The sequence below is a fragment of the Hippoglossus stenolepis genome, chromosome 9 (assembly GCF_022539355.2).
Source record: "Hippoglossus stenolepis isolate QCI-W04-F060 chromosome 9, HSTE1.2, whole genome shotgun sequence".
Lineage (NCBI taxonomy): Eukaryota > Metazoa > Chordata > Actinopteri > Pleuronectiformes > Pleuronectidae > Hippoglossus > Hippoglossus stenolepis.
The window spans coordinates 5,260,301-5,282,685 of NC_061491.1; the positions used below are offsets into that span (position 1 = coordinate 5,260,301).

At 43.6% G+C, this 22,385-nt stretch overlaps 1 protein-coding gene across 3 annotated transcripts in view; it reads right to left on the minus strand.

Annotated features, from left to right (window-relative positions):
• The window catches only part of cux2b (cut-like homeobox 2b), an 85,599-nt gene extending 65,848 nt beyond the window's left edge, over nt 1–19,751 (minus strand). For 2 of the 3 annotated variants that reach the window (XM_035165470.2, XM_035165469.2), the window contains exon 1: nt 19,337–19,751. In XM_035165470.2, coding sequence (XP_035021361.1) covers nt 19,337–19,399 — 63 coding nt within the window. In that variant the 5' untranslated portion in view covers nt 19,400–19,751. Of the gene's footprint in view, nt 1–18,606; nt 19,113–19,336 lie in introns of those variants that run through there. The other variant, XM_035165471.2, reaches the window with a different exon arrangement.
• Nucleotides 19,752–22,385: the final 2,634 nt, after the last annotated feature.

A 22,385-nucleotide genomic window follows, 5' to 3' on the forward strand; every position in this document is an offset into this window, starting at 1 on the left:
TCTTATGGATACAGAGAGGAGAACATTACAAGGCACTGCTGCACATTCACATGTAAAACTGGCAACAGGCCCTCTGGAGCTGGCAAACCACTGCAACAGCCAGCCAGTGTTACACCACCTCACCACATTTTACATAATCAGACAGACAGCGCAGCAGACCACACACTCACACCGCTCCACTCCAGATCACATCAACTACCTGTCACACTCCTCTCCACAATCATCAGGCTCACTTTGATTGGCTTAGAACCGCCGATTCATGATACTGGAAATATTACAAAGCAAGCTACTTTTCCTTCATTCTAATTCAGTCTTATGCTCCACGCTACACGTTTTCGTTTGAAAACGTATCATATCTGCTACGGATTGAGTTTTAGAACTGTGTAGAAACCCTGCTGGCCCTGTTTTAGTTTGAAAACTCGGGGGCAGAGCTTTCGTCTGGATGGGCAAACCGACAAATCGATAATGACGTAGACACAACTGCTTGCTGATTGGGTCTTTTCAGTCACAATGTAGCACTCGCTGATTCATCAGGCTCCTTTTACATGACCCTCTTCTGGAAGAAAACAACCGGCATTAGGACGCAGTCACACATACGCACATGTAAAGGAAATATCGTCAAAGTTCACCAAAGTTGAACTCCACACGAAGCCACGCTGCAATTTGCCTCGGCAAAGGAAGTGAATATTTGCCACTGAAACATTTGCATGTGTGACCGCGCCCTTCACCTCAGCTCCCAGTGTAGAACGCAACAGAGGTAATCAATTACAAGTGTTGTTGACCCTGTTGTCTTTGCTAACAGCTGTTGTTTAGTTCTGCAACGATACAGCTGTTTACATGTGTAGGACGTGAGGTATTATTCAAGCAATCTGCAATAATTTCCGATTCTAGGGGCACATGTATGCCCAGTGTATGTGAGTGGTCACGTGACAGGCTTTTCAGGTGTATTTAATTAAAACTGATATTGAGCTAAAACACACAGTGTTTAACACTGTGAAAATACCGTTTTCGAACAAAAACTAAAAACGTCTCCTTCCCAACACATTTTTACTGTCAACTCCCAAAGTTGCTGAAAGTAAGAAAGTAGAGAAATGTAATGAAATTCATACATACAGGGGGGCAGAGTTGCAGCAATTTGTAACCATTTCTGACAGGATGAGTTGGCCTCTCCAACTGAAACAGTAATTATGCTTAATGGTCCTTTAATCTGTCCATCAGACAGGAGGTGAGTAGCCGGGTCAGCCTAAAGTGCTCCAGGTGTCACGGTGTGTCAGGGTACAGTCAGAGGGGTGAAGTGCTCCACGAAGAGTGCCACGGCCGCTCGTTTCGGCACACAACATTAACAGGCTGCAGGACCCAGGCCTCCCTCCAACACACGCATTAGTCAACAGCACATCATACACCTCACGACCACCTCCTGCATGAAAACACTTACAACTGTACTACAGAGACACATGCTCCCAGGATGAAGTGAGCAAACAAGTGAGGAAGAGTGTGGACACTTGACGAGTTTGATCTAATTTGATGACGTCCCAGGATTTGGATGACTGATAAACTTGTGAACTGTTGTGTCCAGCTGGTGCCCTGGCTCGCTGCCATTATCATTAATCTGTAACTCCTGAAGGTTGTTTTTTCTTCTAGGTTTTTCGCAGAAACACAACTGAGGAAAGTGGAAAGTAGGAGCTTGGCTAATTCCAGTTCACATTAGAAATCCCAGGTCATGTCCTGTACATACCTTGACAGTCACGCATGTCTGAGCGCCCCTACTCGGACAAAGTCGCGGTGGAGAGAGAGCATTCCGAGCAGAGAGATGGCACCAGGTCAATCCCAATAGTAATAGCAGAGACACAGGGCCCATACCAAAACAAGGGTGAACAAATAGTACCTTTGTACCCAGAGTCATTTGTACCCGGCTCAGGCGCTTGGCTATCTCAGAGCCTGGCAGATAGAGCTCCTAGTCCCAGCTATGCATCTGCACTTGCTGTATTTGTTATCTTGGACAAGCATTCTCCCTCACCGTTTCCCTGGCCAAATAGAGAGGGGGGAGAAAACGAATCACTCCTAGACCTACTCCTGTTGTTCCCTCAGCTGTCAACACTTCTCACAGACTTCACCCCCGCCTAGCCACATCGATACAGAGAAGTGACTGCCGTTTGCTTTATGATTGCCTTGTTTTATTCTCTCAGCCAGGCTTTTTCTCAGCCCTCACAGCTCTAATCAGACCGCCTTGCCTGGACAACAGAGCCATTGTCTCTTTAAGTGAAAGAGGCAGTGGATCAGTGAATCCCTTTCCATTTTCCCGCTTTATTAGCCCAGCGGCACACTACTGTTTATACTAGTGGGTATTCTGTGTTTGCTGAGAACAATTACAGTATGACAAATGATCCGTCAATGCCATCTATCAGGCAAGGGCTGACAGGAATCCTATAGACAGGGCAGCCATTCGTCCCCCGCTCCCCATCCTCTGGGGTCCCATGCTTTGGTATCCATGACAACATGCAAGCCACTTGCCACGCTTGCCACTTCACAGTGAGAGATGAGCGCCCGTGAGTGGCTTTGAAAATTAGCCTTTGACACCCCATGTTCCACTACGCTCCCACCCTGCTAGCCTACAGTCCAGCCCCCTTGGGGGGCTTCCGAACAATCCCAACCCCTCTTTCACATTCAGGCTCACACAAACACAAAGGCAGACACATAGCGAGGCGCTACCATAAACATACCTCTCTATGTCTCACGGTGTCAATTTTATTGTGCCTAAGCTATACGATTCTCAACATTAACCTCACAGCTACATTACCTATCCAGCAATGGAAAAGAGAGAGGAGCCCCACCATCGCCAACGTCCATAAAATAGAGAGAAAATAAAATGGGTGGAATAGAAAGAGAAAGGTTGAGAAGTGCATGAATGCACATGAGGTGCCAGCACATTATCAGACAGTCTGAGCCCTTTACTTCTCACATTTCATTAATGTCTTACTTGAAAAATTATGTGTCTCCTAAACGAAGAAAAAACTTAATTAACTGCTGGAAAGTAGTGGCACTTAGCAGTAGCTCACCTTTTGTCTCAATAATACAGGAATGTTGGGTGTAGTGGGAAGGGATTTAAATGTATGTGCAGAACTGAATGTAATTAAGACAAAACTCTGATGTTAAAAAAGGAGATATTCAAGTATATCAGGAAGTCGACACTGAAAACACAGAGAAGACTCATGACAGAAATGCAAAAACACTTAAAGTAGAATTGAAGTAGACGATGTCGTGGGCCATGCTATGATTCCCATTTGACTCCAAGACACACCTTTTCGGAGATGTGTTTATGCCATAAACTATACTTGGCAGCTGAGGATCATATTTCTACTGTGAAAGAAACAAACAAAGCTGTGCAAACGCGGTGCACTGTCAGAAGCAACGGTTTTACGGCTTGTGATTAATCATATTTGGAGAAACATTAAAGGGAAAGGAGGAAACTGGCTCCAGCACCAGGAGGTAAGGGTGTCAAGTGATATAACCCACCACTGACATCAAGCAGAGCCAGCTAGCTCATTGATGTGGCAGCGTCTCATTTTCACCAGTTTGGAAGCAGACAGTTTTGCAGCGCCTTGCGGTTCTTAATTATCTTCCGACTTTGTCTAATTCAATCAACACAACTCAGATCTGGCTGCGAAATGGCACTCACATCCCCTCAAGCTCAGCAAGTCACAAAACACTGAATAAGTGGAACAGTCAAACTGACAAAATGGCATAGCACATGAGGAAAAACTGCTATTTTATCTCCCAGGCTGGGACCTCATCCACAGCGGAGCTAGGCGATGAGGGGAAGCTGAGAGGGCGACCAATCAGCTTTTTGTTTTAAGTTACAGGGCTGCGTTCACGAGAGGGGGGGGGGGGCACAGGAGTCAAGTCAATTGATGACGCTGCAGATGCTGCTTCGCTGAGCAGTGTGAGGTCACTCGGTCAGCTCAAACTCTTTAGGTCCCTTGTTCAGATGCTTCCTGGCGGACCCAATATCCTGTTAACACAAAGGCATCCAATTATGATTCCAGACGTCAGTGTGGTACACTACTTCACACAACTTCCTCACAACTATGCATTTTTTATTTAAATGGTACACAAGGCAAACATTCAATGAGTGTGTAGGCATACATAAACGCCCACACACAGAGAATTTAAAAGGTCACTAGGGAATAAATTGTTCACCAATTTGCAGTCTAAAAAGTAAGTGACATAATGAGAGAGGGTGGGATGGCTGACCCCCCCCCCACCCCATCCCCACCCCCACAAAGAAATCCCTTTCCACATCACAGCTATTCCCACCCATGCACCTCTCATTTAATTCCAAGGGCCACCGCATTATTAGATTTTGACATTATTAGCTCAAATAGCGGAGAGGCCTCGCTGTCATTATAAAGCCTTTACTTTCTCGCTGACTGCCAAATCTGTTTTGCACTAGCTACAGACTGCCAAACGCAACAATGGCAGATTAGTGAAGCCCTTCTCCTGTTGCAGCAGAGGTTAATGTAAAGTGACAGGGCTAAGTCCGCTCCGATTAAGTATGCTGAGAGATATTACAGCAGTTTGTAACATCAGATCGTTATTGGATTAAACAGCATGCCCAACAATGAAAGTTTAATTTTAATTTTCAGTAGGAATATAAAACATGCTCTGAGAGCACTCCTGTCAGAACAAAGGCACTATTATAATACCTTCTTGTTTTTGCTTCCCCCTTTGCCATTACTGGAGTGGCAGACATGGGGAAAAATGATGGTAAGCGAGGATGTCAACCTTTGGATTTTTTCGCCCTGAAGTTAATACATTATTTATAAACCAACAACATTCAACTGCACTTCAAAAACAAGGATTCGGTAAGCTAAAGAGAGGGATATATTAGATACCAAAAAGCTACAAGAGCAATTTCATGTCACGACCCCCAATTTTTAGGTTTGGTCATCTACCTCTGAGCCCAGTCAGCCACTGCATTGTAAGAGGTCACTGAACCTGACCAATAAGCGCTTATTAATTCGCACAGAGTCATCCATTAGCCCATCCAATTTTTATGACCATCTTCTTTATTAGATGAGCTATCAGCTGTCCATATCTGGCAGAAATATGGACTTTATCATCTGGGCTCCAACACTCCCCTCTTCCCAGAAGGTGATGGCGTATTGAACCAGGTACAGTGAACCTGAGGCCCGTCATGGGGAGCAGACGGGGGGGGGGGAGCTGATCTGCCAGTCTCCTGGGGTATTCCCCACTGTCCCGTTACCTCCGATAAATCTCAGTGCTTTACGATTAGGTACATAAAATGAGTCATAGATCTGGACGGTAAATAAGAGCTTGTCAGGGGCTGACGCCAGGCCCAGCTCCTCCTCCACCTCCCTCTCTGCCAGATAGTCCCTCTGTAACCCAGCCATCAGACTTCTGCTATTGAGCTGGGGCTAAAAAGGCTCCAATAAATAAGCCTGATATTTCCCTCAGGATGTCTACGGTGCCACCCTGAAGCATGCTTGCATACGCTGAACAAACAAAAAGGTCCGGCATTAGGAACAGGACTGTCTGCATACCGTGTTTTATTTCTTGTTTTTCAAATCATCTTCAAAATGTTTTTTGCGTTCGTTGTTTTAATTACTACTCTCAGATAGAAGCCAGGAAGTCAATGGATCAATCCATCTCAAGTATATTCAAACTGTATGCCGGACTCCACGACACTGATGTCTTTTAATGGACCTGCGATCCATACTCGCAATTAAGCATGCAAAATCTCCCCATTAAGTAACTCCACTTACAGCATATTTACTCTGGTGCTGTTTGGGTGTTTTTCAGAGGGCATCTTCCGCAAAGCTGAGAGAGCAGCGGCGAGATGAGCTGAGGGAGGAGTGATGGTCTCCAAATGCACTAACACAATGATGGACACTTCCTCTGCAGCGCCAGCTAATCATTGTTGCCGATTCGTTTACACTGGTCCAAAATGACTCCCTGAATGACCACCTTTGCATATTAAACAGACAAACAGACAATAGGGACACAGTGTTGGAGGACATGAGAGCAGCTAAACACCGGCACTGTCATGATAGTCTTGGGAGGAGCAGGCTCATAATACTTTATGTACAAACGGGAATTCGCTGGCTGATTGATAGCATATTAAACAGAATTGTGTTACTGCCTATCCACTGCACATTTTGACAAGGCACCTGCGTAACTGTTTTCAACATACATCAGCACCTATTCAGCATAACTGTATATGAAGTGCACTGCATCCCTCTGTACCAGAGAAAAGGAGGCTATCAGGAGAGGGAGGTCTGGGGAGGAAAGCAGAGAATGTGCATGGCTAGAGGCACGCAATCAGCTAAGAATTCAAAATCTCGCCCAGTTTGTACAGTTCTATAATCAGAGAGCAAAGAAGGAAAACAACCCCAATGGCACTGCAGCAAAAAAGATTCAACAAATTCTTATTATTACTCCTTGGTGAAAGCATTGCTGCTTTTTGCATAAGTTTGATGTTTAAGAGGGAAGATTAGACAGAGAACAGGGTTTATGTCATGTCTGATCACTATAAAAGCCTCTCTTACAAGTTACACCATCTGATTCTTCTTTTTATTATTATGGTGTTTCATCTATTGTCACTCTGGAAAAACTGGAGCACCAAAAATATAAATCAAAAGTAAAGCTACACGAAATAAATGTAATTTAACTCACACATTAGACTTTTGACAGTGTAATGTAATTAAGCTGAGATTGTAATTCAACCCGAAGATTAGACTAGTGACGTGATGTGAAAAATATTATAATTATTGTATTTATATAATTTCATTCATCCATCAATTTTAGTTCCATTTTGTTGGTTTGCTTCTTCACTGATAATAAGGACATTATCATTATGAGTTCTACTCGTACCTTATAAAGGATACAAATGTTAGTTTATTTATGCTTCGGGTTGCCCTTAAACAGAGGAGACCAGGGAACGTAATCACAGTGGAATCAAAGAACAGAATGCCAACACATAATTTTATATCTATATATCAATATGCTATTCTGCCTGTATGGCATCATGCCAACATGATGCCATTATGTCACAATAATGTCAACATGTTGCAAGCAAGCATAACATTATATTACAGAGTCAAAATGTCATTATGGTATGTCAATGCAATTTGCCAACATAATGTCAATGTGGAAAGGTGTCACTCAATATGTCATTATGTCAAACACTGCAGTCAATATGCCAGGACAGCAATAAATCATGTCAGCTCAAAACATATACGCCAATTTGCCAATTTGTCAATACATCAATACATCAATACGTCAATACATTAATACGTCAATACGTCAATACGTCAATACATCAATACCCAATAAATCAATGTCAATACTCCAATATGTCAATACTCCAATAAATCAATATGTCAACACGCCGATATGTCAATATGTCAATACTCCAATAAATCAATATGTCAACACGCCGATATGTCAATATGTCAATACGCCAATATGTCAATAGGCCAATATGTCAATAGGCCAATATGTAAGTATGTGACATTATGAGAGTGTACTATAAATGGGTTGTTGCAATGAACCCAAAGTCAGGCAAAGACAACATCATGCTGGTGTATATATTTTTAATGTCTCATGATATCACCATTTTGCACATGGTGGCAATTATTAATAATTTCACCATGCTTCCTCAAAAAGCATTTTCACCAGCCCTCTTCTAAACTGTTGATACATTTGCATACATCTTCTTTATGTTCCACTGACTCAAGACTATAGATGGGTTTTGGTACAGCCTGTAATGTATCTGCTCTAAGCCAATCCATTTTGGATGTGGCATGTGAGTTAATGAATTCAGTACTGACATAAATAAAAACAAATTTAAAAATTGCCCATCCGGTACACAATTTTTTTTTTTTTTTCTAAAACTTGACCCCTCATCGTCTTAGGGGCAAAGACCAATCTCATATCAAATTCCTTTCTGTGAAATTCAAAATGTAAGCAGCTACAAATCAATATCTATAACTCCATAATAGTTATTTTAAAATCAACCCCTCCAGCACATATGTACTTCTGCTTGTAGTTACTATTATTGCTGTTATTTTTATTATGCATGTGCAGACAGGAACCATTAAAGCCGACAAAAATGAGATGATAGTTTAGCTTTTACTGTCAACTATGGTACGTGGGTGACATGAAAACATTTTTCAAGCAGCATGGAGAAAGTGATTATATATTTACAAGTAGGTTCATATTTTTATTTTATTTGATAAATCCTTTTGATTGTAATAAATCTATCATTTGTGTTTGTCAAGTTAAACATTTCATTCTTTCGAAAGGACGCAGCGTTAGCAATTCTATTTTATGAACATATATATATTTTCAAAGTGTTTTTGTATATGCATGCATTTGATTTGTATATGCAGTCACGCTGAAATATACTGCATCACTGTTTTCCTTTTGCAGTACAGTTTTACAGTTTCCAGGACTTCTCCATATTGTCCCACACTGACAGCAGTGTTTATTTGTCTTAAAAATGTCACCTGTAAACTAAAGATTAATAACGCAGCCCGGCGTAAACAAGTTCTTCATCCCCATCTTTTCACGCAGCAGGATCTTGAAAGTGATCACACAAAGAACACTTGGTGGCTGAGTATTTAAGAACCAGATGTGCTAAAATGACGACCACACTGAGGAGGGATTATCTCCTCATAATTCTGCCTTCGTATCAAGTCATAACTAGACGTCGTCAGCAGTTCCAGAGAGGTTCTGAACATTAAGTTTATGGGCTCCTCATTATTTAACATGTTAGGGTCTCCCTACAGCCCAATGAAATTTTGATGGCAGTATTACAGCTAGTTTGTTGGCTCCTCACTCCTACTCACTACTTATGCAGATGCGAATGGGTAAGAGAAGTCTCTTTGGACAGACCTACGTTAGCACAGGAAAATACATTACACTAATCCACCTTTCTGCACTGATGTGAATAAATAATTTTGACTGATGATCCACAGGGCACCATCAGTGAGCGCTGAATTTGCTGCAGCCTTGATGGAGGCTGGCCGTGTTGTTGTTGTTGCATGAACAGGCCAGACCCCTGCCTGGACAGGCCAAGGACTGCAGTGGTGCAGTGATCTGGGCTTGTCGTTTCCTGCCCCTCCATCTGCATACAGTAAAAAACAAACATTCCTGTAAATAAAGACGGCTGTCCAGCAACTGTCTTCCCGGCGACAATGGTATTGACCGTAGTCAGATGCTCCGCTGATTAAAAATTGATCCATTTTGAAAAATCTAATCAACTGAATAGGATTCTTTCATATGTGGGGTGGAGTTGGGTGCGTTTTTCTGGGGGTGGAGAGGGCTGAGCAGCTGCTGACATAGAGGCAGACCTGTTATTAACCCCTGCACCTCCATGCAACCCCCTGCACCCTACTCCCCAGTTCACATCCCCCTGCGCCCCGGGACTAGACACGGCCCAGACGGTTTGAATTATTCAGCAGTCTGAGTGAGGCTCCGGCCACTTGGCCTATTAAAGCATACCAGTAGAGGCTAGTTACTCTAATGGCCAGTCCAGAGGAGCCCCAGTTCCCAGTGGACTGGAGAAGGGCTGCTAACGCTAGGCTGCAGGGGATGTGGGAGCAAATTCATCAGGGGGTGAGGTCGCGGCAGGTTAATGATGCCGCACGTCTAGACGGACGCTGGACTCACACCCTGCCCAAAAGGCAGTGGGGGATGGGATGCAATAATATTTTTATCTTTGAAGGAGAACCAGCCCTGCAATATTAAGTCTTGGGGCTTATTTATGAAAGAGCAACATTGTTGACTTTAGCCGTGATCCGCAATTGACCTGAGCTTCCCCGTTTAAAAATAACAGAGCACAAAGAATATCTCCAGAACAACATTTGTGACCAGACTCAGATATCACATTATATTCTGGTAGTCCTCCTTTTGTTTAAGGCTAAATTAAAAGGAAGTGCAGAGACAGATGGATGAAATGTACCGACATAAAGTGGCTGAGCAACATTCATAATAGAGAGATTAACAGATTGTCTACACAACCCAACTCTGATTACACAACCCCTTATCATTGCACAAACAACCCCAACAGCTGGAGAGGGTCCTCAACTCCAGCACAAAGTCACTCAGTAATCAGGGCAACTCCCCCAGAGAGACGGGGGAAGAAGCTCAGGGTGCGACTCTCATTTTTAGAGCAGCTCAGTTGCCATGTGGTCTATCACCTTGGTGATCACGTGCATCCCCTTGGTGTCAGTGAGGGTGTAAACACAGAAGTAAACACAGGCAAAAAAAATGACCCCCTGGGTGCACGCAGATGATCCAGTCAACAACAGCCGAATACATGAACCTGGCACCTACCTGGAGGATTGGTAATGGAGAAAGCTCTCAGACAAAAAGTAATCATTGTTGCATCGGAACACCCAGGCATCACTCACTGAGAGGACAAACCCATAATAAAGTCCAGGCAGAGAGGCAGAGGAAGGTGTTCTTATTATCATCCACTAGAGATTTATGTCTTTGACTGAGTGGACTTGATAAGTCTGATGAAGCGGAATGAGCTTAGCCTTCGATAGGTACTATCTGTGTTGGACTGCACCACCACAACGCACGCTCGTCCCTTATCCAGGATCTGATGCCAAGCACATTTACTGTTGAGGTCAACATCGCTGCCATGATTGAGCCAAACCAAGGGCATCCTGTGGAAGGCTACAGAGGGGGGGGGCAGACACACCCTGCACCCATTTACACAAATGTAATTTCCCCAGCTCCTCTCACTCAAGGTGACCAAGCACATAATTCAGAGATCCCTGCGAGATGATCGAGACGGCCTCATCGCAGCAAAGATCCTCACACATTCAGATCAAGTCAGCAAACAGCCCGCAGAATGAGGAGCTCCTGCAAAACTACAAGACCTCCATTCATACAGCCAAGCAAATATGTGGAAAAATGTGTGGGCCAAGCACAGAACCACATGCATGGCAAAGTATTTTTCTTGGCTGCAGCTACAAATCATATGCTTGCTTATCATAAAGAAACACTGTATCACAGACTAAATATTGGTACTGCATTAATAGTCAACTGGATTATTTCCATACAGCGTCAGGCTGAGATGAAATATTGCAAGGATAAACATTCCTGTGAGGTCTGTACAGATATCCTGCAGTCAAGCACTCAGGAGCACCCAGAGGACTGTCCACTTCACGTATACATCCCCTGGTTTGTCATACAACTTGACCCCCCACCCCAACCAAATTTTAGTTCCTTAGGCACACTCCTCCTCATGCCGCATACAGCAGAAGCCTGGAGCAATGTTTAGCTAAACCTGCTGGCCTACGTAGGCAGGGAGAGTCCCCAGAGGGCTGAACAATCAGACAATTTCAAGATCATGAAGCATTAAACCAATCCCGGCAGGGTACACTAATTAAACAGCCGAGCCCGGCACAGCCAACCAATCCCCACAGAGCAATTAAATCCATCCCTTCTAAAACACTGTGGAACCTGTCTGGGGAAAACTGCCGGGGAGTGAGAGAGAGCGAGAAAGAGGGAGAGAGATAGAGAGGGGAGGGGAGGAAAATATCATAAAATTCATCTGGAAAAAAAATTGAAAAAAAAACTATAGGGGGAATGCAGCAGGAGGCTAACAAGGGGAATTGAAAAAGGAGAGACTCTATTCAGCTCTTTGTTCTTTCCTCTCTTTTTTTTGCATTAAGATTCAAAATGTCTGCTTTTTCTCTCTGCTGAGGAGGCGGCGGGGGGAGTCTGTGACCACATTTAAATGCAAAAATAGTGACCCTGTTGCGATCAAAAGTTGCATATTTAATTAAGATTACAAGGTCTGGAAAGCACTCGTGAGACTGAGCGGAAAGACAGAATAGCCTCAAGGCCTATATTACACACCGGCAGAGCTCCTAACACAGTTGCAAACCCTAATCAATACCCCGATGCCCTCCACTACGAAAGTAAATGAACAGGTGACAATGGAGGCATGACATCACAGGGCTTTTCAGGGAACAACAAAACCAGATAAAGAGAGAGGCAGGAGGCAGTGGAGAGATGCAGACTGATTTTAGGTTAATACTGTACCTCCCTACATACCAGCAATAACTCATTAGACTGAGTGTGTTAACATAAATAAATGCTGACATTAATAATGGATAATTAATTAATAGGGCATTTTTCCCCAAAATTTTTTATAGCCGGATCTGCAAATTTTCCTCTGGTGTTGTTCCCCCGGGAGTGTATTTTCTGTGTTGTTGAAGAGGTTATGATTTGGGCGAAAGCGGCTGCGAACCAGAGGTGTGGACAGGGAGATAGACTTGCTCTTTTCTCCCCCCCCCGACTGAGGCGGCGTATAAATCACAGAGCCCCAGCTTCATGTCTCCACTTCCTGTTCCTCTCCATTAAAAATGATAAACTGTACCTCTTGAAGCCACTCGCTCGCTTTAGGGTCCCAGTCTGCACCTTCCATGGTGAAGAAGCGAGAGTGCGCGGCTCAGATTTATTCTATCCCCTCCCATTGTTGGGGATGAATAAGAGAGTAATTAACTGTGTGGGGGTAGCAGCTGCACAAAGACAAGACCAGCGAACACAACAAGCCTGATCCATCTGCTTTTTGCTATAACACACCTTTTTATAATATTTTGACAAATAAGAGCACATCTGCTTAGTAATAACAAATGCTGGTTTAATACTCAAAAGACCACCAAGAGGCCGTCGTTCCTGGGTCTCCTGTCTTCCCACTTAAATTAGGACAAATGGGTCTTACATATGGGTGGCATGCACAGGACTACTATTCCCCCAGTCTGGTAAACACACTGTGAGCAGTGGCACATAATGAGAGCGGCTGAGATCCCCGAAGACAACCTGGAGAAGGTTAGTGAAGCATTGATCTCACGAGCGTGCCGGGCCCAGGAGCACCCCCTTCACACCATGCTAACCCATGACAACCGACATTAGAGCACCCATACAAAAGACAGGTACTCGCACAGTAGGGGAGGAAGAAAGGGAATACTTTCAGTCATAGAGGTGGAAACGATAAAGAAGTAAAATAGAGCAAGTGAAACCCAATCACTGAAAGCCTGACACTGCTACAGCATGTATAGAGAGAGAGAGAGAGAGAGAGAGACAGCGCGACAGAGACTAAGAGGGGCAGGGCAGTGGGAGTCACTGTAAGCCTGGTAAAATGAACAAGAAAAGACTGGTTCTCAATACGTCTGCAGTGGCGTCAGACAGTCAAAACAAATAAAGCCAAGGCCACGGCAGAGAAACGCAGCTCAATATGAACTCGCTGGGCAGGGGACCCGCTGTCAGCAGGGAGAGAGGACACAGCTTTATACCCATGCCGATGAGCCATTACCTCTCTCCTCCTGATGCTTCCGCCTGCCTCACTGTGAGGGAAGAGGAGGCTGCCCTACCACCATGGAGCCATCCTCCAGCAGACTAATGTGTCCCTGAAGTTTTGTTAAAGCTGGTTATTTACTCCTACAAAGCAATTGCTACAGCCTAGGGGCAGCAGATCGGAGAACGCACTGCTATGAAAAATATGAAGCGCTGTCAACTACCAAGGGGGCGTTTCTGCTGAAACAGTGGAGGTGCTGCTTTTTTGGCACAGCGCTACATAAGAGGAGACGTGAAAAGAGCGAGCCTTTGAAAAAACACTGAGGCAGGTTTAGGGCTGCAGACCAACGCAGGACAATGACAGCTTAGCATTCATTAGCCACAACAAATCCTGATCAAAACTGTTCAACCATATGACCATGTAATGTGAAAAAATTACAGCTGCTCGGGTTCAGTTTACCCAAATTCCAAAAGCATTTTCTCACATAATTCTTCCTGTATCTTGTCATGATGATAGATTCTGTTTTATTTAATCAGATTTAGTGAAATTATCTTTTGAGATATCCACTCAATCCCAATAAATCTGAAGCTGTCACATTTAATAGCAATGGCTTTTTTCTAGATAAGCAAGGTCCCTGTAACATCAGCAACAGTTTTCAGAGGGGACATTGTTTTCATAGAAACTAAATTCAATGAAAACTATTCACCGGGAGGTCTGTGAACTTTAATCCCTGATCCACAACCATTGTACGTTATCAAAGCCCTACACGGCTATCTCCTAGAACTCAGACATTTCGGTCATTTAGAGGCTCATATGATTTGAGATGGGAAGAAATCTTTAAAAAAAAACTCGAGAGATGATGAAACGTTTTCTTAGCAACCTACGAAGTTGGAGAACAGCTTTTTCAACTACTTCAACTACAATCAATACAACTCAAAGAGTGAATGAAATGGTGCTTTTATTTATAGAACGTTCACCCTTGATTTTACATAGTCTAATCTACCACACCTTCTTGAGTAAATCATGTTTTTTCTTCTTTTGGACACACGTTTGGTCCTTTTTTCCTCGTTACAGTATTGCGTATTTTTTACATTCCTCCCGTAACGAGTTGAATGAGCCAATCAGTGACTGAAATGTCTAATTTCAGAGGGATACAGAGATAGACGACCTGAGGGTCTTGGAACAGGTTATGTTTCTTGAAAGACTCTTGCTGCAGCTTTTTGAAACGTGTGAACATGGGAAAGGAAATTGTATTAACTAGTACTGTATCAATGTAGAGGTAAGGGAAAATAAAAATAAAACTATCTGCGTGACAGGATACCTCAAGAGGATAAGTAGGAAATATATCTTTCCTGTAGTTTTTGCGAGAAGCAAACCATCATGAGTTCTTAAAATGAAAGCTTTCACAACATTTCAAGTAACAATCGCAGACACAGACAAAAAACATCATCACATCCGCCCTTATCAAACTGCAGCACATACAGGAGTCTGTAAACAGGAGCACAACCAAAGCAAAATGATTGGATAGGTATGGAAATCTGCTTGAAGGAAGGTCAAAGTGATTAAGCTGACATTAATGACAGGCCTAGTCTTCCTGTGAGAATGCTCACCGTAGCTGTCTCTAAACCCATTTGTCATTCTGCTTCCAACGCTGAAGCATCTGCTTTGAAGTCTCTACCACTAATGCTACACAGAGAGGTTAAACAGCTTAATGCTGAAGTCTGTTTCACTCCTCTCGCTCTCTAATGTTCGCTGCGTTTTACGTATCGGGGTTATGGCTCCTGGATTTCACATCTCAATTTGCCCCAGATAGTCTTGTAAAAGCTCCCGTCTTTCTTATTTGCTTTGTTGTCACTGTCAAAGGAAGAGAGAGGTACCCCAAAGGATATGGGACCGTGACAGACACGTCCCACCCATCTATTCACACAAGTGGTAATAATGAAAGCATGTTAAGAAATGTTTATATGAGAGGCAACGCGTGACTCAAACCAATGCTGATAACGATGATGTAGCTTTTCCATTTAAACATATAGCACTTAAATCTGCTGATGATTTGAAAAGGCCTGACAACAAAAAGACAAATCTTAGAGAAATGAGATAATGAGCACATACAGCAGCAACTGCGGAGGTCAATCTCAAAGCCTTTTATATCTATCACAGCATATGAATGAAATGACACAATCATTATGAGAAAGAACAAGAGACGCGAGGCGCTCTGGACCGACTTACTCGCCGCTACAATGAGATTATACTGCTGCATGTGACATTAACAGCATCGGCAAACAGACAAACATATGAAAGCATGAATGAAAGGGAGACAGCAACGGATTCTTTACAGGCAATTTGAGATTGCAGGGTTAGTGTGTGTGTGTGTGTGTGTGTGTGTGTGTGTGTGTGTGTGTGTGTGTGTGTGTGTGTGTGTGTGTGTGTGTGTGTGTGTGTGTGTGTGTGTGTGTGTGTGTGTGTGTGTGTGTGTGTGTGGGATTGTGGGGTGTGGAGGGAAGTCTGGAGCTACTGGCAAACAGCACACAGAGCAGGCTGGCAGTGGAGGCAGCCAGGCTCGCAGGCTGCAAAGCAATTTCACTGTTTGGCAATACTGTTGTCTCTGTGTGTGGATTAGAGCTGACACCAGAGCAACTGAGTCATGCTAAATGTAGTACAATCACAAGCTTTTGTTCCTGATCTAAAAGCCCACTGCCTTTTTAGATGCATGGAAGAGAGAGGGAGAGAGAGAGTGGAAACAAGGCTATGGAAATGGCAACAAATCAGCGGGGCATTATTTCGCCATATGAGCGCAGCATTGCGACATCCCTAAAAACAATACAGGGATTAAAGTAGCTCGTAGTAAAAGGCACGGTGCCAAAGTTTTCCAAAGACAAGTCTTTTTGCTCTGCTTGGATAACATCCATGCAAATCCTTTTTCTGTGTATATAAAGGCCAATTAAAAGGTTGTGATAAGTGTAATATATTGATGGTATATTTAAAAGCTTCTGCTGACAGGATTAATAACATACATGGCTGTAATCAAGCTGCACTTCCACCTGGTCCACACCTTCTCATCACCTGGCTCTGCGAAGTCTTCCTACAAGCCCAATGCTCGCTTTCTCTCTCTCTCTCTCTCTCCAGGTACCGTATTGGCCCAGAGTTGTTTTTGGGCCTGGCAGGACCTGGCAGGACAAACCCTGACCCGTCCTTTTCATGCTCGCCCACGGAAATGCCATCTGGCTGGTGTGAATGATTACCACAGCAACGGCCAGGTGACCTGCAGCCAGCGGGAACCAAGGTCACTCCACCTCAGCGCTTCGCACTTTCCCTGCCCTCTTTTCATCAGCCTGCAGGTGAATTATTCATCCTGTTCAACTCGGAGGCACAAATCTTCAGCACAAACACACACCAAAAAAAAAACTGCAAACTCAAGTCTTCTGATACAATAACTTGTAATAAGAACCTTAACGTTCCAGTGTGAGCTGCTAATATATATAGCTTGTGGGTGTCCTCAGATATAGTACAAATATTATTATATATGGTGACACAGCTGCAATGATTTTGCACGGGCAGAAACTGGCTCCGACCATGACTGAATGAGAAATAAGTGAATTAATTGATTTCAGACACATGTAGCAGAGGGTGTCACATTTAAGCTACAGGCATGTTTGCAACAAGCGGCTTGTGAGAATATTTACCAGAGCCGCTGTCAATAAGATAATGTGATCAGATCCGTGCTAGCTGTGTGAAATAGTAATCAGTTTCAGTGGAGACATACAGAGTTTCTTTAACACTTTCAACACGTGTGTGGCGTGCTACAACACATCTGTAACGCACGTGAAGTGATCAGCACCAACACTCTGACCAACCCTAACAAACGGGTTCAGAAAGTATCGAACACAGAGCACTTTTCAAAAGCGATCACTGAGGTTAAACTGAACGCATACTCCCTACCGCAGTTTATAAAATGTGCATTACGGGTTAAGTTTAAAACCGAGACTAATACACGTGTCTATCCACAAGTAGACAGTTATACAAAGTAACTTGTTTGCACGATTAAACAGGTGATCAGGAAGTGTTTTACTTATGGTTTAACTACTATAGAAGTATGAGAGTCTATGCAATGGAGGTAAATCTATAGATGATTTCCATCCACCCTCATTGGTGGAATTATTTATCCTTTTTATATAAGACGGCAATCCATGATTTCCTCTATATCAAGGGATTTCAAAGTGTATCGTTCATGTCTATTTGATATGAGGATAAAGTCATCCAATGGAACACAAGCATCAGTTAACACTTTTCTGCAGGTATCATTTATATTTCTTAATATCAGTGGTTGTACGTCTTATATTGATTACAGACTGGAGGCTGCCCTTTATTGTAATTAGAATAATTATTATTATAAACCACTAGATCACTGCTCATGACACTGGGTAATAGCTCAGGCATCCTTAAGGGCCAGTTCAGATGCAGCTCCCAGGTTAGTCCGTCACATTTAATGGAAAAACCTTGAACGCATGCATCTATCAGAAATGTTACACGGTCCAGTGGAGCCGGGGTGAAGAGGATGGGAGCCTGCGGAGAGGACGCTACATGAAGCCACAACAACAACAACAACAACAACAACAATAGCTCCAACCTCAACCCCCTCTCTCTCTGGATCCCTGCCCGGCTGAGAGAGAGAGGTGTCCGGCGGCTGGGAGCCGGAGCAGCGCTCGGTCAGAAACAAGCGAGACAACCGAGAGCCGTGCGTGCACCAGCAGATGCGAGCTCTCCCCCTCTCCGGCGGTGCTTTTCCGAGGAGCCCGGGCTGCCATGCTCCTGTCATCCCTCATGTTACAGGACATCAGTCAAACGGCAGAGACGGTGCCCTTGCGCCGGCCGAGGCTGATTTACAAACATTAGCGGGGAATACAATTACACCGCCGCCCCCCTCCTCCGCTGCTCTGCTCCCCGGGCCGAGCAGCCCTCTGCGGCTCCAGGAGGAGAGGAGGAGAGGAGGAGGAGAGGAGGAGAGGATGAAGGAGAGGGGAAGAAGAGGGGGAAGAGGTCGGGGTGGACACCGGAGATAGCGTTTAGCTTTTCCCCTCATTTCAACGTTTCGCTCTCAGGAGCCTTGCGAGCGATCATAAATTCAACTTTCAGCGGGGTTAAGCTAGAGGCTCACACGGAGCGGACATGCTATGTACCCGGACAGTGTGTGTGTGAGTGTGTCTGTCTGTGTGTGTCAGTGTGTGTGTGTGTGTGTGTTATGGCAGTGATACAAACAAACCGCTCACCTGCCACATCCTCCACGTTAGCAGACACAAACATGTCAGCGACACAACACAGTCTGGGTTTTTAACTCACAACCGCTTCCTCCCGCTGCTCTGAGAACAACCAGCCCGCTGCCTACACACACGGAAACATCCCCTAGCATCGGCCAACGTCCGCTGAATAAACTTTACAAATCTCTCATTTCACTTCACACAACACGCGCATTTGTCTGATCGCAAAAACACGCAAAAAAAACCGATGACATGCCCCGAAGTGGGACTATATCCTGCCTGAGAGGTGCGGCGGCTGAACGCAGCGTCCGTCGACACAAACCGCATAAAACATTAAGCTGCGTGAAAAAGTTACGGGCTACGTCCAGGAACCTGCGCATTAAAAAGTTTCCGTGCGTGTGAGCGGCGGTGCTGCTGGAGGACAGCGGAGAGGAAAAGGCAGAAAAGCAGGAGAAAAGCCAGCGGGTGTAAACGGCAGTGCTGTCCGCGGTGCTGATCCCAGATCGGCGAGGCTAACACACAGGCTGCTGCTGCTGCTGCTGCTGCTCCGCGGTCCCTCCACCGCTGATCAATGATTGAACTGAACAAAGGCAGAACAGGATCAATTTCTAATAACTATCAATGCGAGCAACGCCGGCTTCCGCGGCTCATTCGCCCCGAAAACGGGTCGACAGGCAGCGGGACACGTCGAGGAGACGTACCGCTGCGAAAATAAGCCGAGAAAGGTGAGAATAGCACTAACCTGGAGCCGCCGTAGATCAAATTTCTTCCAATATTGAAACATCGATCCTACATCGGCGGCCATCTTGGGGGATATTGAGGAGATTTTTTTCAGCGGCTGCAATAAATATGTGGGCTGGATTCCCCCCTCGTTAAACAGCGATCACTGGTCCCACTTTAAAAAAAACAACACACGAACACACTCGACACGCGAGTCCACGGAAATGTTTGACAAGTCTGACAACATGTTTTTTTCAGTAAGAAGGGAAAAAAAAGTAGACGGTGCATTTTTTTGGCGAACAGCCCGGGTTTGAGGAAAAAAAGTCAAAAGAGCAAAGTGTGTCCGCGCCTCCGTCCTCAACATTAACTGGACAATTGCACTTGATTTTGCTTTGGCAAAGTTATCAATACTGACGTAAAGCCCCGGGTTGATCGATAGCGTCTGGAAAAGGGAAGGAGATGATGATGTGTAGATTAGCGGAGTTCAGGGAATTTAGCCAAGCCTACTTTTCTTTCTCTTTTTTTTTAAATCCTGTTTATTGCAGGGGCTCATGGGGACGTGAAATTAAAAACAGCTTACTTTATTGACACATGTAGTCTAATTGTTTTTAGGATCATCTGCATGTGGTTTTATCACCACACTGCAGATTAGACAAAATACATATCAAACATATGTGTCAATATCTTCAAATCACATTTAACATAGATACCATGTATAGGAAAAACAACGTTCTGCAAGGTTCGTTCTTTCAATGCACGTGCTATGCACAAGTTAACACGATTGAAGTAGGTTATATTGTTTTTACATTATTTTTAAAAACCTATTTATCATAAATATTAAAACACCTTTAAGTTTAAGCCCCATTTGGTAATATTGAATATGTTTTGATTATGCATTTTTTACTACATGGATTATTTTTATCCATTAGGATGAATGGTCCAAGCCTGTGTGGCCATACTAATCAATTTGTTTAACTGTACATTCATATTAATAGCATATATGAATTTACAATTATGAATGTATTCAGTATAGCATAATAGAAATATGGTTTTAAATAAGAACAAAAAAGTATTACTATATATGTTTTTTTGTGGCTCCCTTATTTTATGGTCAAAGCCTGTTTGACTATAGTTATCATTTTTGTTTAATTGTGCATTCAAGAAGGTAAAATCATGCATGTATGCGGTATAAGATCATAAATATATTCTTTTAAATGGGACAAAAGATGTTTTTTCGCAATGAAGCCAAACATGACGGCAGCAGCATCCGAAGCAGATATAATCTGTCACACATTTTTCTGAGTGTAACTTGACATCGTGTGATGTTACTCTTTATCCATTTTAAAAGAAGTCATTCCTCTGGTCAGGGAGCCCATGCAGGCTGCTGTGCTGCCACGACGCCACAGTGCCAGGTGCTCCCCCTGCTGACACCACGCTCTCACAGAAGCAAGGTTATGTGCAAATGAGCATTGTGTGATTTCCCCCATTCATTATTCCATTATCAGTGAGGGAAGGTATCCATCACAAGCAATGCTTTTAGTCCACGTTCCACCTCCTGATCACCGCGCACCAGCCCCACTGTGTACAGTAGCTCGGAGCTGATATCCCTCATGAAAATCAGTCCCAGGTAGAAAATAATATCCTCATGAGTCATATTCTCAGCACCTTGGGGGGACAATGACATATCCCTCTGCCATAAACAAACACCTAAGGGGAACGTGCAGGAAGACTATTAAAGGTTTTGCTTATTGCATTTGGTTTGTGGCTGAAGGGTGACGTTAAAATGCTGGATTCAAATATGACAGGGAAGATAGTGAGAAGCCAGGATTCACAATTAGGCGACAGAAGATAGTTTTAACATTTTACAACACATTAGTGGAGAAGGTAATTAGTACATTTAAGAAATAGCACATCTGTCCACACTTTGGTGATGGTGAAGTCTTATGATTTCCTGACCTTTTGAAACATCCTTCACAGAGAGTTAAGCATTAATGTTAATTAACATTTGAGTAAAGGATGTGATCTCTGCACAGCACATTATGTAATTAGATAATTTCCCCCTATACAGTTTCTCTCTGAGAGAAACACTTTAACAGCAGGGTGAAAGAGGCAGGGTCACCGGAGTGACACTGGAACAGCCTGAAGCCCTTGACCAGGGCACTTCAAGTAAGGACATGCAGTACATACTGTTTTCTCAATTGAATCTTTAACCTTGTCTCCATCCCCAACGGTACACCCTGCTCACACCAAAAAAAAGAAAGACCTTTCTCATTACCTTTCTTATTGCCGAAGCCAAAGTGGATGTAATCACAGACATTTTCAGATGTCAGATAGGAACGCTGTGTTCTGGCTGAACAGGAATGTGGAGCACCAGGCTCAGTGGGGTCCCAGGTGGAACTTAAAGCCACAATCTCCACCTCCACATGCTGATGCTTTTGTCTGTCAGGCCCCTGAATCCACATTCAGCCTCATGGCAAAAAAAACCTTGGGCCTCTTCCATTACCCTCATCCTCTCATTCATATTATTACATTATACTGAAGAGTAATGCATGTTTACTTAAATGAGGACTGTGCACACAGAAGGGAAATTATCCGAGAGCAGGAAGATGATTATTTTGACAAGGTCACTAAATGAGGGATTTCTTTGAATGTATTTGGGTATTTTATTCTAGTGAAAAGCATAATCATTAGATCTACAAATTAACTCTACCATGCTTTGCTTATTTTAGGTATTTAGCAACTACAGATACAACTAATGTACAACCCCTTGTCTCTTGTTATTTATATATATTCGCTTCTCTTCAACCCACTATGATGGTCTGTCTGACTAAGAGAGAGATCTGTTTCTAATTTCAAAGACCGTAGCACCAGAAGGTTTAATGTGATCATTATTTCTTTACTTTAACTATGTGTAAATGTTTTTACCTTTTTTGGTCCTATTTGTTTACCATGGTTACCATGTCAAGTGTTATTCAACCAAATAAGTGAGAAAAGAAACTAGAACGAAGGTCTCGAGTCTGACTGAGCTGGCACATGAAGCAGATGCACAGCAGTATGACATTCCAAGGTTG